At 52.4% G+C, this 13,891-nt stretch overlaps 1 protein-coding gene across 1 annotated transcript in view; it reads right to left on the reverse strand.

Moving 5' to 3' along the window:
* The window catches only part of XXYLT1 (xyloside xylosyltransferase 1), a 31,535-nt gene that overhangs the window by 12,587 nt on the left and 5,057 nt on the right, over positions 1-13,891 (reverse strand). Inside the window, exons 2-3 of the mRNA XM_085069453.1 lie at positions 12,735-12,882; positions 241-373 (exon numbers count right to left, since the gene is read on the reverse strand). Coding sequence (XP_084925579.1) covers positions 241-373; positions 12,735-12,882 — 281 coding nt within the window. The remainder of the gene's footprint in view (positions 1-240; positions 374-12,734; positions 12,883-13,891) is intronic.

The following is a 13,891-nucleotide window of genomic DNA, read 5'->3' on the forward strand; positions in this document are numbered from 1 at the left end:
TGATCAGGAATTTGGCTCTGGAAGCCTTGTGATGATGTGTGAGAACAAGCAAACAAACCACAGCGACACTGTACACTTTGCTCAAACCGAATTAAAACTTTCAGATTAAGTTCCCCGCAGGGAGTAAAGCAGGGAGACCACTTCTCCCTAGGTTTTTTTTTCAAAGAGCAACCTGAGTTGAAGAGAAGACAGCAGCCACCCACTGCCCACTCCCTGCTCCCCACAGGGAGGGGGCTGTACCTGTACACTGGTTGCATTTCCCTGGCAATCCCAATGACTGCTCCCTCTGGGAAGTTGTCGAACTCATCAAACAGGTCTCGGATGTTGGTCTTGTACTTCAGGTCCAAGTCTACCTGGATGATCTGTGTTATTTCTGAAAGCACAAAGAGGAAAAGTTAGCAAAATAAGACAAACCTGTAACCAGTGATTACCAGTAGCTACTTGAGGAACTGCACCCAGTGAGGATGTGGTGCAGTCAGCTCCATGGGCAAGGCTTGACCAGCTCAGGGCAAACGCAATCCAGCTGCAACCTCTGCATGAAGCAAACAAACTTCAACCATCATGAAGCATTTACCACTGTGTGTTTACTTCAGAAATCATTTCTCGTGACCCCCTGCTTCTATCCACTCCCTCCTTCCTTCCAGAAGACTGGTTTTCCATATAACTGACAAAAGCAAGAGGTGGCTTTAACCCAGCCATTCTCCCTTTCTGGAAGTGCTTCTGCAGTGCCAGCCATGCAAAACCCAATTTTTACCTTCTGCTACCAACTCCATGAGTGTTTCCCACCTCCAGCCCAGAGAGCATCCATCCCTGGCACAACATACGAAAGCAATTCCCATCACAGACAACATCAGTCCACCACATGACACCTCCAGTATCCCCTGCACAAGCCCATTAGCTCACAGCAGCTTGCCATGGGCTTCCCTGAGGGCAGAGATTACAGCCCTCTGCCTGCACAGAACTGCTGGCGATCTGCAGCAGCCTGGAAGACTTTATTGCTGGTGGTACCCTCTCAGAGGCAAGGGGGGTTGTGAAGACATGAAAGCATCTTCCACTTGCAGTGACACATAAAGAGCAAGGAGAGGCTAGAGGACATAATTCTCAAGGCTGGGCCTGAGCTCGTTAACAGGGTCAGACTCCTGCCTGAATTTGTCCCAGTCTTCTCTGCAGCACACAGGACTGATGGATAGACATGCTACTTGGGAGAGCAGAGATGTGCCTTGTCAAGACTGCTCATCCCAGGTGAATCTGGGGATGCCACATGGATTGCAGCAGGCCAAGTGCAATGCAGCAAGTGCAAACACTACAAGAGATCAGACCATTAGATGGGATCCCCCAGCCATGGGCAAAGCCACGGCCATCTTCTGTCCAGCCCAGATCAGCTCTCAGCCCTCCCCAGGGACTGTGAGTGGAGCCATCCCCAGGCCATTATGTAATGCCCCCGCTATTTATATTTGTTATGAAAGCCAAGGGCAAATTGGCCAGGTTGCTTAGCACTTGGCACTAATTGGATTGTGAGGCTGTGTCAACCTGTTCTGGTCCCACTCATCATGCACAGGTTCCCTTACAGTTCCCTGCAGGCTAGACCTGCCTGTCACCACCACTTCCAGAGCAATTAGCAAACCAAGCCCTCATCCTTCCTCCTGTCCAGAACCTGCAGGCAGGAGGACAAGCCCTGCCTGCCCTCACCTTCTGCTGCCTGCATCTGCTGTGCCTACAGGCAGGGCTTCCCATCAGGCTGGTGCTGCTGAGGCAGTGTCCACACTTCAGCCTTCCCACCACCACAGCTCCTCATCTTAGCCTGTTGTGTTTGGGACAGGCTGCTGGCTACTCCTGGGCTGCTGACAGCAGGAGGCAATTGCTCTGTTTTCAGCCCCCAAAGCCATCATCGGGACTAGAGACCCAGAGGCACTGAGAGCAGCCAGGCACCAGCAGTTATTCCCCAGCAAGGGACTGCAGCTTTGCAATTGCAAATGTGTTCACTGCTTGGTGTTTGTGTTTCAAGCAGATGCTGGGCTGTGCAGCAGCTCTGAGTTTTTTGCAGATCTTGCACTAATCTGGGGCTCTTGGCAATTGGTCATACCTACCACGTTGTCCTCATTTAAGAACAAAAAGGCTCTGTGAGGTTAAGCAAGAAATATACTGCTTACACTGCGAAGCACCCAAGCAGAAATATAAATCAAGGAGAAATAGTATCTAAGCTACAACTCAGACTGTATCTCAATTTATTTTTTTTTAACATCCATCACGCTCTATCTGCTAAAGGGAAAGGCCATGCTCCCTTCAGCTGTCAGTATGGCAATCCTCAGGCCTACCTAGTATTTACCATCACCATAATCCTCTGTTTGCAAAGATTTAAAACCCAGGCACAGTAATTCACCACAGGCTAAAGCAGGTCTTGACCTGAAAGCAATTTCCCCCAGCCTTCTGAACTGCCTCAGAAATGGCCAGTGCAACTCGAGCATATGAATCAGCAGAGCAGCAGATTTCTGCAAAGAGGAACAAGACATGTATCTCAAATGTAGCAAACCTCCCCAGCAGCCCAAAGGACAGTGGGGCAAACCCCCAAATCCTAAACACTGCCCACGTGGGAATACCCAGACTGGTCACAAAACTCCAGGGCAAGAAAATCTCAGACTTACAGTACAAGCTCAGCTCCAGAGAAATGTGGGGAGCCTGATACCTCCAAGGCACTGCAGAGGCTGGGAAGAGGGGTTGGGATTCCCAGGGGCATCTCAGCACAACCGACCCTGGGGCACAGCAGCCTGATGATGCCTCATCAGGTTTCAATTAAATCAACTGTGAGGCACGTCATCCGATTGTTCTCTGAAATTACAGACGAATGCCAACTGCAATTAATCACAGCAGAGAAAAAAAGCTGAGCTTGGAGGAAGCTCCAACCCCAACCCTGCCCTCAATGGGTGAAAGACTCTGGAGGGTCCCTGTGTTACCCAGAGTGTGCTGCTCAGTCAGACATCCCCAGAAGCCTCGGCTGAGCACGGAGCAGGGCACAAGCACAGCTGCAGTGCCAGGCAGGGATGCCAGCGCCACAAGAAGCCCAGCATGGAGACACGTGGTTTATTTACAGAAACACGCTGGGTTCTCCATCCTGCCCTTCATTAGAGGCTTCCCATGTTTGGCTCACCCCTGCATACGGGTCCCATGCTGTGCCCTGTGTTTCCCCCAGGAAACACTCACTAAGAAATTAGATCCAGAAAGCACTAAGTACTTTTTCTTTTTTAAATTTTTTTAAATTTTAAAAAATTTTGTTAAAGCAAGCATGAACTGCAACACTGAGACGTAAGTAAGCATGGGTGACATTAAGCATCACTTTGCCAGATGCAGCTTGCACGCACAGATTAATGGCTGAGATGATTTCTCTGCCTGGGACTGGCAAGGGGCCAGGCACTAATATTTATGATGTATCGTGCTCTTTCGCCCTTCTACCAAGCGCTTTGTCCTGGCTGCCATGTGGGGGTGGAGGAATCGCGTGCTCTCTTAGGCACAAGCTGCTCAGAGGGATTCAGCTGGAAATGTGGGAAAAGGCTGAGAGTGTTCTGCTCAGCAGTGAGTTTTCTAACTTTGCCATATTGTGTATAACCCTCCACTCCGCTCAGTTCCGGCTCTTCTAGCCACAGCATGGAAAGGGGAGCTGTGCCACTCAAAGCAGAGATGGTCTCCATTAGCAGTGACAGCTTTATAGCACAGGTTGGCCCCATTTAAAGCTCGTAATGTTTTACTGCAGTCTTGTATCGGCAGCTACAGCAGGGCTGTGCTCCAGGCTCCACTCAAAACCTGCCCCCAGCCCTGTCCACAGGAGAAAGGCCAGCTTCACAGATGCCTTATCCCACAGACTCATCCAGTGAGGGGGCACAGGCAAGCAGAGGTCATGTCCCTGTGCCCTGCTACCTCACACTCTCTGCCAGGACCCAGAGAGCCAGCACACGCCAGTCCTGCAACACAAGGACACAAGACCCTGCTGCATCCTTCAGGAGGCAGTGAGGGGTGATGGCCTGGCGAGGGCTGGGACAGAGAGCTGCTGGAGGCAGAGCAGCTCAGAGACCCTTCTGCAGGGCCAGCAGCAGCTGCAGCCAGCATGGGTGACACAGTGCAGCCAAGTGACCGGAGTGTCCCCTGCTGGCTGCAGCGGGGTGTGGGGAAGGGCCAGGGGGTGGCTGTGCATTCTACCACTCGACTCGGACCACCAGAAGGAAGAGAGCCAAGAAACCAAAGCTCTCTGAGTTGGAGTCAGAAGGGCTGGGGATCTCAGGTCTGCTGGTCTACAAACACTGGGCACACCTGGACAACTTCCCCTCCACCTCTCTGAATCACTTTGAGCAATGTTTTTTGCAGTCAGAAGGCTTTTTAGCTGTTCCCATCATGACAAGGACAAGATCCCAAGGAAAGAAGGAGCTGTGAAGGACCAGCAGTAACTTTTAGATGGCTGCCCTGGGCAATAAACCTCCTAGAGCAGGGCAGCAGCCGCCCTAGCTCCAGCGGGCAGTGTGCCTGCAGCAGCAACACGTGGATCCACAAAGCTGCCTGTGCTGGCTGTGAAACCAGCATCCTCCGCCCTCACTGGCTTGGAAAGACGTGTGGCCAAGAAAAACTCCACTCCCACAGCCAGCACCATGGCCAGGCATGGATGCAGAGTGGGTGACAGACTCCAGAGGTCCCTGCGCAACCCAGAGGGTGCTGCCCAGCAGCAGCGGCCAGCTGTCCCTGAAAGCCTCGGCTGCAGCAGGGAGCAGGGCACGAGAACAGCTGCAGTGCCAGGCAGGGATGCCAGCGCCTCAGCAAGCTCAGTGTGGAGGCACACAGTTTATTTACATAAACATGCTGGGTTCTCTATCCTGCCCTTCATTAGAGGCTCCCTGGGTTTGGCTCACCCCCCGCACTGGCAGCTGCCCCTGGCCACTCTCCCTGCTGCTGTCAGCAGGGCTGTGAGCAGCTTCCTCTCTGGCTGTGTGCTCCCCTGGCCAGGCCTTGTTTTCTCCACAAACAGCCTCCCCTTTGCACCCAGAATTAATCACCGCTGCCTGCCCAGCTGACCTCGGCAGCACCGGAGAGCCTCACCCAGAGGAGGCAGCCAAGGCAGGGGCACACATGCATGTGTGCAAGCACCACACACTCCTCACAGTTTGCTGCCAGCGTGCTGGCAACTGGGGGGAGCTGCAGGCCTCCTTCCCAGGACATGGTGCTGCTCCAGAGCCCACCCTCCCAAGAGAAGATGATGCTACAAAGCCCTGCACCAGCAGAGCTTGCCAAGGTGCAGTGCAGCTTACCTTCCAGCTGCGTGCTTCAGCACAGGTCCTCACATCTGCCAGGCAGCCAAGGGTCCCCTGCGCTCCTTGGGACAGCCCAGCAGCCACCTCCCCATCAAACAGCCTCCCCTCTCAGCACACAGGGTGCCGGGGAAGTGCAGGAGGCAATGTGCCCCAGAGACCTGGCTGCTAACCGGGTTTGCGCAGCACTGATTAGGCACCCAACAGAGCAGAGCAGTGGCTGCAGCACAGCAGCTAATCAGCCTATCAGCTAATTAAAAAATTAGGCTGTCTGCCAGAGATAGATGACAAATCATTGCTACCACCCACGCAGGGCAGGCACCTGAGTGAGCTCAGGGGTCTGGAGCAGCAGCAATGTTCCCAGGTATCGAAGGCAGTGTCACTTTGATCGCCTTGTTCCACACCCTGCAGCCATCTCCTGAGGGAAGGGGAAGACTCAGCAGGAGATGGATGTGTTTTGTTCCAGGAAATTAATTTTTCCTGTGCATCCAAGTGTCCCCTTGTAATCCATCAAGGTCTGAGGGACTAATATTTAGCAGTACTCAACACCTTGGCTCTTAAACTGGACTCCAAGACAGCAACATTGCTGAGCACGCAAGAGCTTTTAGGATGGAGCTGGAAATGCTGTTTGCCTTGTATTTAATATATGCTGCTGCTGGGGGAGGAGTGTGAAAACACTTTTTGGAGCTGGAGGAAGAGCAGCAGGAAACCTTTTAATCAGACAAAATAAGGTTTGATTCCAGGTTGCTATAAATTACAGGAGAGTGGATGGAAAGCTGTGAAGTAATGAGCAGGTGAGATGGAAAGGGAAACCAAAAGAGATACAGGAAAATAAATTTTCTGGGCTCAAAGCCCAGTCAGCTGCACACTCTGGGGGAAAGGGCTGCAGGCAGATTTTGTCCTTGTTTCTTCCTGCTAAGCTCTAATGAGCTATGTCAGAACAGGGAGAGGCTGTGGGGGAGAGCAGCCCTGGCATCAATGCTGGGTGACCCCCAGCAGCTTCCAGCCCTTTGGGAACGGGGCAGCTGGTCTGGCTGGGAAGGGAGGAGGGCAGCACCCACCACAGCACCGGGTGATGAGACCCTGCTGCTCTGTGGGGAGGGGGGGAGCAGTCAGCCCTGGCCTGACAGATCTAGGACATCCAAAAATAATCGATGGTGGCACCGCAGCAAGGGGCAGCCACTGGAAGTGATGAGAAGTGACACTACGCCTGGGGGCTGCAGGCAGCGTCAGCCCCAGAGGCAGCAGAGCCACAGGGAAGGGTTCTCTGCTGTGACGCAGCACCCAGGGAGCTTCCAAGGCACTTGCTGAGCAGCATCCGCGTCCCCCTCATCACAGCAGCCCTTCCTGATGCCTCCTCCACACCAGGGCTGGGGCCAAGGAACTCTCCTGCCAGGACAGGCACATCCCACAGGCAGCCAGATGGGGTTAGCAGCTCATCTCAGCAGGTGAGGAGCCCTCTACAAGGCCATAGACTCCGGTGTTTACCTGGGGTGGGCTTATTCAGAGCTCTGCTGTTGCCTGCTCCTGAAAACAACTCTCAGCACAACAGGCTCACCCCAGCAAGGAACAATGGCTGGCACCGCTCTCCCTATTGCTCGCAAATTGATCACTCCAGCCTCTTCCCTTCCCATCACAGGATCTGACATAAGTGCATGCAGCCCAGAGACAGGCTGGGAAGGGAATCTGGATGTTTTTTACGTGCTTGTGGCATGAAGCAGAGAGGGAGGTTATGAGAGCACATTAGAAACTATTAACACTCTTTCCATCCCTGTAAAGATGGAAACATTTTGCCAGAAAGTAAACCCTTCAGCTACTGCAGCATCCCATGGGAACTGTGGTTTGGGAGCACGTGGCTCTGGGGCCAGCTCCCATGACTCCACCACAGGCCCCAATTTTCTGTGCCTTTTCCCAACATCTCCCCGTTGGTAGCACACAATCAGGCCTGGAGCATCTGGGACATGGGCACTCTCCTCCCAGCCCTCTCCCAAGAGCTGCATCTCTGCATTCCCTGATGTGGTGGGGCTAAGCAATGACGGCAATGCTCAGCCAGCAGGACAGGATCAGGAGTGATGCACTTTCAAAATGCTCACTTATTACAATGATTACAGTGATTTGCTGAGTTCTGTGGCCAGCTGCCCTGTGCACCAGGAATTGCTCTGCAGCTGACAGGAGGAAGAAGGGGGAGTGATGCCTCCCCATCTCCATCTGCCAGTCTCCACCTCAGAGACCTCTGATGCCCTGGGTGCCACAGGATGTGTGCAGTGTAACTCTGCACATGGGTGCTGTTGAGGGGACACATCATAAGTGGGCCCTGGCACCCCATGGGCAAACAGAGCCCGACCTGGGCAATCCTGTGCTGTGGATTCAAACAGTGCAGATGCAACGTTGAATCCTCATGCACACATCCCTACAAAAGCAATCAACAATGTCTTCAGGATGCTGCCTGTGGGCATTTCTGGAAGGACACTAGCAAAACACAGTAACTTTTCAAGGCATTACTCCAGTACACAGCCTGTTTTCCTGGTACCTCTGTGCTTAACCCTTTCCTCCAGCTCCCAGGCTCTCCACCTTCACAGCCAGCAGGAGGAGTGCTCCAGGTGCCTGGTCTGGGCACAGGCAAGGTGCCCTGAGAAAGCAGAGCAAAGCTCAGTGCCTGCTCCAACATGTCTCCTGGCTGGCCTTTGCCTTCCCTCCAGCTCCACTTGGTGGGAAAGGAATAAGCTGATGTTCACAGAGGTCTCTGTCTCCGGGCTGGTATTCCCAGAGCAGACAAAGGCTGATAGCAGTTTCGTGGGAGAAAGCTGGAGCCAGCAGCTGGATCCTGCTGCAAGCAGCACCAAACCCCAACTGACTGGGCCTTGGTCATTATCAGGCAGCTTGGACAAACATCATTATAATCTGGTCTATGCTCAACAATGAGTACAGCTGTTGATAATGAGCTGGAGAAATTGCTCCATTCTGAGTCTGAGGCCAGGGAGACCACTGGACTTCCCATCGATCCTGCTGTGTCACAGGCTCTGTCTGGACACCCGCTAGGAAGCCAAAGGCACAGCTCCCTCCTGGCAGTCACTTCCCCTGCTTATTCACCCACAGCAGCCACTCCTGCTTCCCCCCACCACACACAGCTCTGTCCCTCCCGATGCTCTCCTGCACAGCTGGCAGCTCCAGGACACATCGAGGCTTACTGTCCAACACACAGCAGCTGGCCATGATTCCCTTATCCATGAGGCAGCCCAGCACCTACAACATCCTGCAGCAAGGAGCTCCACAGAGCACCACACTCTGTTTTGAACACACTTCTCACCAACTTTGATGTCCCCCAATTCCTGTACAAACTTCTGCCTTGTGTGGCTCATGCTTTCATGGACCACACCATAACCCCCTTCCCAGACTGGAGGGTCCCAGTCAGCCAGGCTTGTCCCATATAAAAGCCACTGCCCTCTCTAAACTTCTTTTATTTTTGACCAACAGACCATGCTGATATGCCATAAATTTCAGCAATACATAATGACCAGTTCCACTCTCCTTCCTCATAGCTCCACATCTTTGTTTAGTCACACAGAAATTTACCTACTTCTCCCACTGCTGCTTAGTTCCCCTACAAGCCTCTGATGAACAGCTTTACCAAATGCACCTGCAGAACAAGCTCCTGAGTTTTCATGCAAGTCTTCAGGTGCATCTTCAGCACCTGGAAGATGCAGCATGCTGCATGACACCCAGCAGAGCCCAGGGGCCCTTTGCAGCCTGTGCTCATCTTCCCACCCTTCAGCACAGCTTCTGCCTTCAGGCTGGGCTGGACACTGAGAGAGAAACCCTGAGCACTCCCCCACATGCTGCTGGGGGGAGGAGGTCACTATGCCCAGAAATGCTGCTACTCCCCATGAAGACAGTCAGCTGTTTGTACCAGCCAGGAAACCCTCCTGCCTCCAATCTGTCAAATATCATCTTCAGTCAAGATCTGCTAAATATCCTCACTCCATGTGAAGCACGGTACCACCAGCCAGTTTTCAGAGCCTCCCCTGAGCCAATGGACTCCATTCCTCTGTCCAAGCTGGCAGAGATAAGCCACAAAGCTGTTTCTGTGTCATGTTTCATTTTCCCCCTGCTCCTTATTCTCCCACAGGCCCCTCCTGCTGCAGCACCATCAGCAAAACCAAAGGAGTTGAACATGAAATTGCAGTTTCCAAAGCTCTACTCAAGCTGCTGGATTCTGCTGGCTCTCCCTTGGCCCACCAGCTGCTGAGGACGAGCACTTGTTAAACTAACTTCTCCTGAAAACTAACTGACTTGGGCCAAAGATGGGGGCCAAGAATTCCCTAGGGAGCTCCCAGCTTTCCCAGGCTGCCCTTCTGTCACCTCAACTCCTCTTCCTGTTGCTTTTGGCACCAGGAGTCTGCCAGGCAGACATGCCCAGAAATTCCTCCTTCACATATCCATAGGAGGGTGACAAAAAGCTTGCTGGGCCCCCTGAAGTTAGACAGATAAAATGACAAGTGATCGAGGCATTGAAGCCAGTCGGGAAGGGAGAGATCCCCTCTGGGTGGGGAACCAAAAAGGAATGGTCCAGGTGCTTACTCTCCCTCCTCCTCCTCCTCCTTGCACTGCTCTGCAAGTCTCAAGACCATTTCATGCTGGCATTGTCCTCATCCTGGCAGCTCCTCCTAAGCCTGAACCCGCTCATCCTTTCTGTGTAACTTTCCCATCACTCCTCCCTTGCAGAACCATTCTGATGGATCAAGCCCTGCTCCAGCTCCCCAAGCCTGGCCACACCACATTAAAATGGGATTTATGAGCCTTGAGCACAGACAAGAGTTATGCAGTCTGCACTTCTGCGTGCTGCATACCAACTCCCCAGCTGGTTTAAATCAGATTAACTCCACTGATGTAAGACATTTAAGGCAAGAGTGTTCCATGATTTACACCAGCTAAGAAGCTGTTATATTATAACTTGGCAGCTGCAGGTTTTAGATCTGAAGTTTTTTGGGCAAGGATCCCAAGCAACAGTGAATGACACAGCAGCTGAGAGGCAAACCCCATTTACCCTCAGTGCATGCAGTTAGCACATGTCCCACAAAAGTCCTTAAAAAAAAAAAATAACCTGGTGTTCAGTTTTCAGCCATCGGTCTGCAAAGTCAATGCTCTGTCACAACCTGCAGGCTCCAAACAACTCACTAAGTCATGATCCTGTGGAAATGCCTGCATACAAAAAATCATATATTTGGGAAACTAAACCCAGGCAATTTTATTACAAAGTTTGCTTGCTACTGAAAATAACCCTATAGACTGATTAATGCAAGTGCAAACAAATACACCAGAGACTTAATATTCAGATCATGGCCTTCATTTCTGCTAGGGGATGCTCAAGCTTCCAATCAAATCTGGATTCCACAAAAGAGTGGTGTGAATGCTACGGAGCCAGATGTGCTTGGAGAGGTGCATAAAAAGACACAGCACTCAGGGCAGAACACAGCATTCAAGGCAAAAGAAATGGCAAAGAAATGCACCAGGAAAAATGGTAATACTGCTTGAAAAAGAAGGTTTGGTCCTTTCTCCAACTGAGCAAAGTGGCTTCTTCAGACCAGTAGACACTGGCTTGTCAGAGTCAGGAGGGCAGCTGGAGCCCAGTGCCATTCCCACACCACCTGCAAGCCTGTGAGTGGGCAGCAAAGCTGCAGCCTTTCCTGATGTGTCCCATTCGGTGCCGGCTGCACAGGGAGGGGGACGGCGAGCCCTGCCAGCCCCATAAATCACCAGGCACCCAGCACAGTAAATCTGACCTCCCTTGCAAGGGAAACATAAATCAGCTTTACTAGCAGCTTCTGAAACAAAAACAAAACTCGTGAAACTGTAAAAATGTCTCTTTAAACATCCTGTGCCCCAAACAGACCACTGAAAGCCCTGTCAGGTTGAGGGAGAGCAAACAAGCTTTCCAAGAGATGCCTCACGGGTTGATGAACTGAGAAAAGGCATTTCAGACTGAGCAGCTTCTTGCTGGCAGGCAGCACGACAGGGATATCTTTAGCACACAGTAAAGACAGAGCAGGGAATCAGGAGGAGTGAATTAGCCAGCATTAATACCATCATTTGTATGCAGTGTACTTCAAAGCGCTCACAGTGCAGACACCACCAGACACACACAAAATTACCCAAGTCTGAGTGAGAGCCAAGTACAGCACATTTGCTGGAGCCCACAGAGTAACAATCAGTGAGCTTGGATGAGGCCCTCAGGGCCACCACTGCCCCACTGTTTAATGAGCTAGTGTGGGATGGCCATGCCAGGACAGGGGCAAGTTGACAAAGGACAGAGGAAGCCTCACGAAGCAGAGCAGAGGTAGGAGCTCCTGGGTAGAGCCAAACAGGGACAGGACTCAGCAGGGGCACAAGGGAGGTGTATCTGCTCACATCTCAGCACGAGTGCACCTGAGACCCATGCTAGGAAGTCTGCAGGGAGTATTACAGCTGGGCAGCGGCTCCAGATACCAAGGAGGCTGCTGGTGCTGGCAGTGCTAGCCCTGGGAACATGCACACTTGTGGGAACAGGCCACCATTGCATGACATCCACAAACAGCTCTGAGAGGCTGGTCACCTCCTCCTGGGGCAGGTGTGTGGCCAGGCAAGATCCTGGGGCTCCTTGCCACCACTGCCACCCACAGCCTGCCATGCCCAGGGAGGACATGTGACTAGCTCAGGAAAGGATGCTGCCATCACCAGTGTGTCAGGCCAGCAAGGCAGCTGACAGAGAGAGCCCAGGGACCAGCACTGAGAATGGACAAGCGGGGCTGCAGGAGCTCCGGTGAAGGGGTTTGGAGCCCAAGGATACAACACTCTGCTTGTGCAACCAAAGACTAGACATGCTGGTTCCATGAGAGGCAACTGCACACAGCCAGCAGAGGAAACAGCATAGCTGAGCCAAGCCCCTTCTGCCAGCTGCCTTGTTTTCCTGCAGATTTCTTGTTGTTTCTGCACCCGATAACAACAGAGGCACAATAAGGAAACTCAAATGTTTAGTGGCTGCTAATCAAAGCTTTCCAAAAGCTCCCTAAAGCCAAGAGGAAAGACTCAACAACTACTCTCTGCTGACACTCAAAACTGCACAGCTACACCACAGACACACAGCAGCTCTTTCTGCAGGCACTCCAACAGGAAGGGGGCTGTAAACATACACAGGACAGGCCTGCTTGCTCCTGTCTCACCCCTCCTACCATCTCAGGGCATGAGGGCAGGGCCAGCTGCCATGTGACAAGGAGAACCTCCTCTCACTCATGCCGGTGGAGACCTGGATGTAGTCTAGAACTGATGGGTCCATCACTCTGCAGGAAGGAACACAATCCCACGAGTCCATCCCAAAAGTTTATTAACTTTGTATTTCAAATAGCACCGGATAACATTTCTGTGCAGAAGAGAAAGAGAACCCGTGTTGCTGGAGGCAGCACAGCAGAGACTTACCTTTGGGCATGATGCGATGCATTGCAACCGACAGGAAGAAGATGGAGTCGCTGTAGTAGGTCCCTGATCCAGCACTGAAGTGTTTCTGCATGGCCTCAACGATGGGAAACAGCTTTTCTGTCAGCTCGTTCACATCATGGACTATTACCTGGGAGAGACACCAGAAACACCATTCATCTGCTGCTTCTGGGCACAGGCCCAGCTCCAGCAGCCTTTGCTCAGCATCCCCCCTGCATGGGGCGAGGGGGGAGGTTGTTAAAGCACAAACAGTGCTGGTGGCACTGCAGCTGCACAAAGGAACTTAGCTGCCCCAGCTCCTGCACATCCTCTTGACATAAGAACCATTCAAATGCAGCAGGGAAAGGAGGGAAGAACTTTTACAGCCGTTTCATAACTGTAAGGTAGGCAGAGACTGGAATGCCCTCACACAACCAAGTGTGTTCCATGTTCTGGGCTGTTTCTCTGGTCTGTTCCCACTGCCTGATGCAAGCACATATCTGGTCTCCCATATGGAGTCCATCAGAAGAGGCAACAGTTTGCTCCAGGCTCTGGTATCCTGCCATTTAGAGCCATGCCAGACCACGCCACTTATCCTGAGGACCAAGGCTTGCTCCCTGCTGCAGAGGCAGGCTGTGACAGGGCCAGGGATGCAGCCCGGATTTCCCGCACCTCATCCCGGCATGGAGGCAAGCTCGGCAGCACGTCCCGTCAAGGCTGCAGGGGGAAAGGGAGGACAGGCCTCAGCATGCTGATGAAAATCCCGACATCATGAACTATGGCAGAGCCAAGCAACTTCTGTAGATGGATCTCAGCCTGCCTGTACTGCAGCCAGCACTGCTCTGTGTCCCCCAGCCCTGCGGGAGCCCATGCACCAGCACAGGCTCTGGCACGTCTGTGCTAGCCATGGCTATGTCCCAGAAACAGGAGCAACCCCAAATGCACCTTGTCAGCTACTGAAATTTTACAAGCTCATAATTTATTTTGGTCAAAGTCCAATGAACAGGAACTTTCATGCAGCTCGTTATACCCACAGAAGGATACAGGTCACTGAATCACACAAGATAATGAGAGGGATTTTCAGGATAATTTAGAAAGATGAGGGACATGACCCCAGAGCAGATAAGGGGGAGTGCAGGAACTTGAGTGTGGAGACTCGA

Source organism: Lichenostomus cassidix, chromosome 9 (genome assembly GCF_008360975.1).
Source record: "Lichenostomus cassidix isolate B80296 chromosome 9, HeHo_3.0, whole genome shotgun sequence".
Taxonomy (NCBI): Eukaryota; Metazoa; Chordata; class Aves; order Passeriformes; family Meliphagidae; genus Lichenostomus; species Lichenostomus cassidix.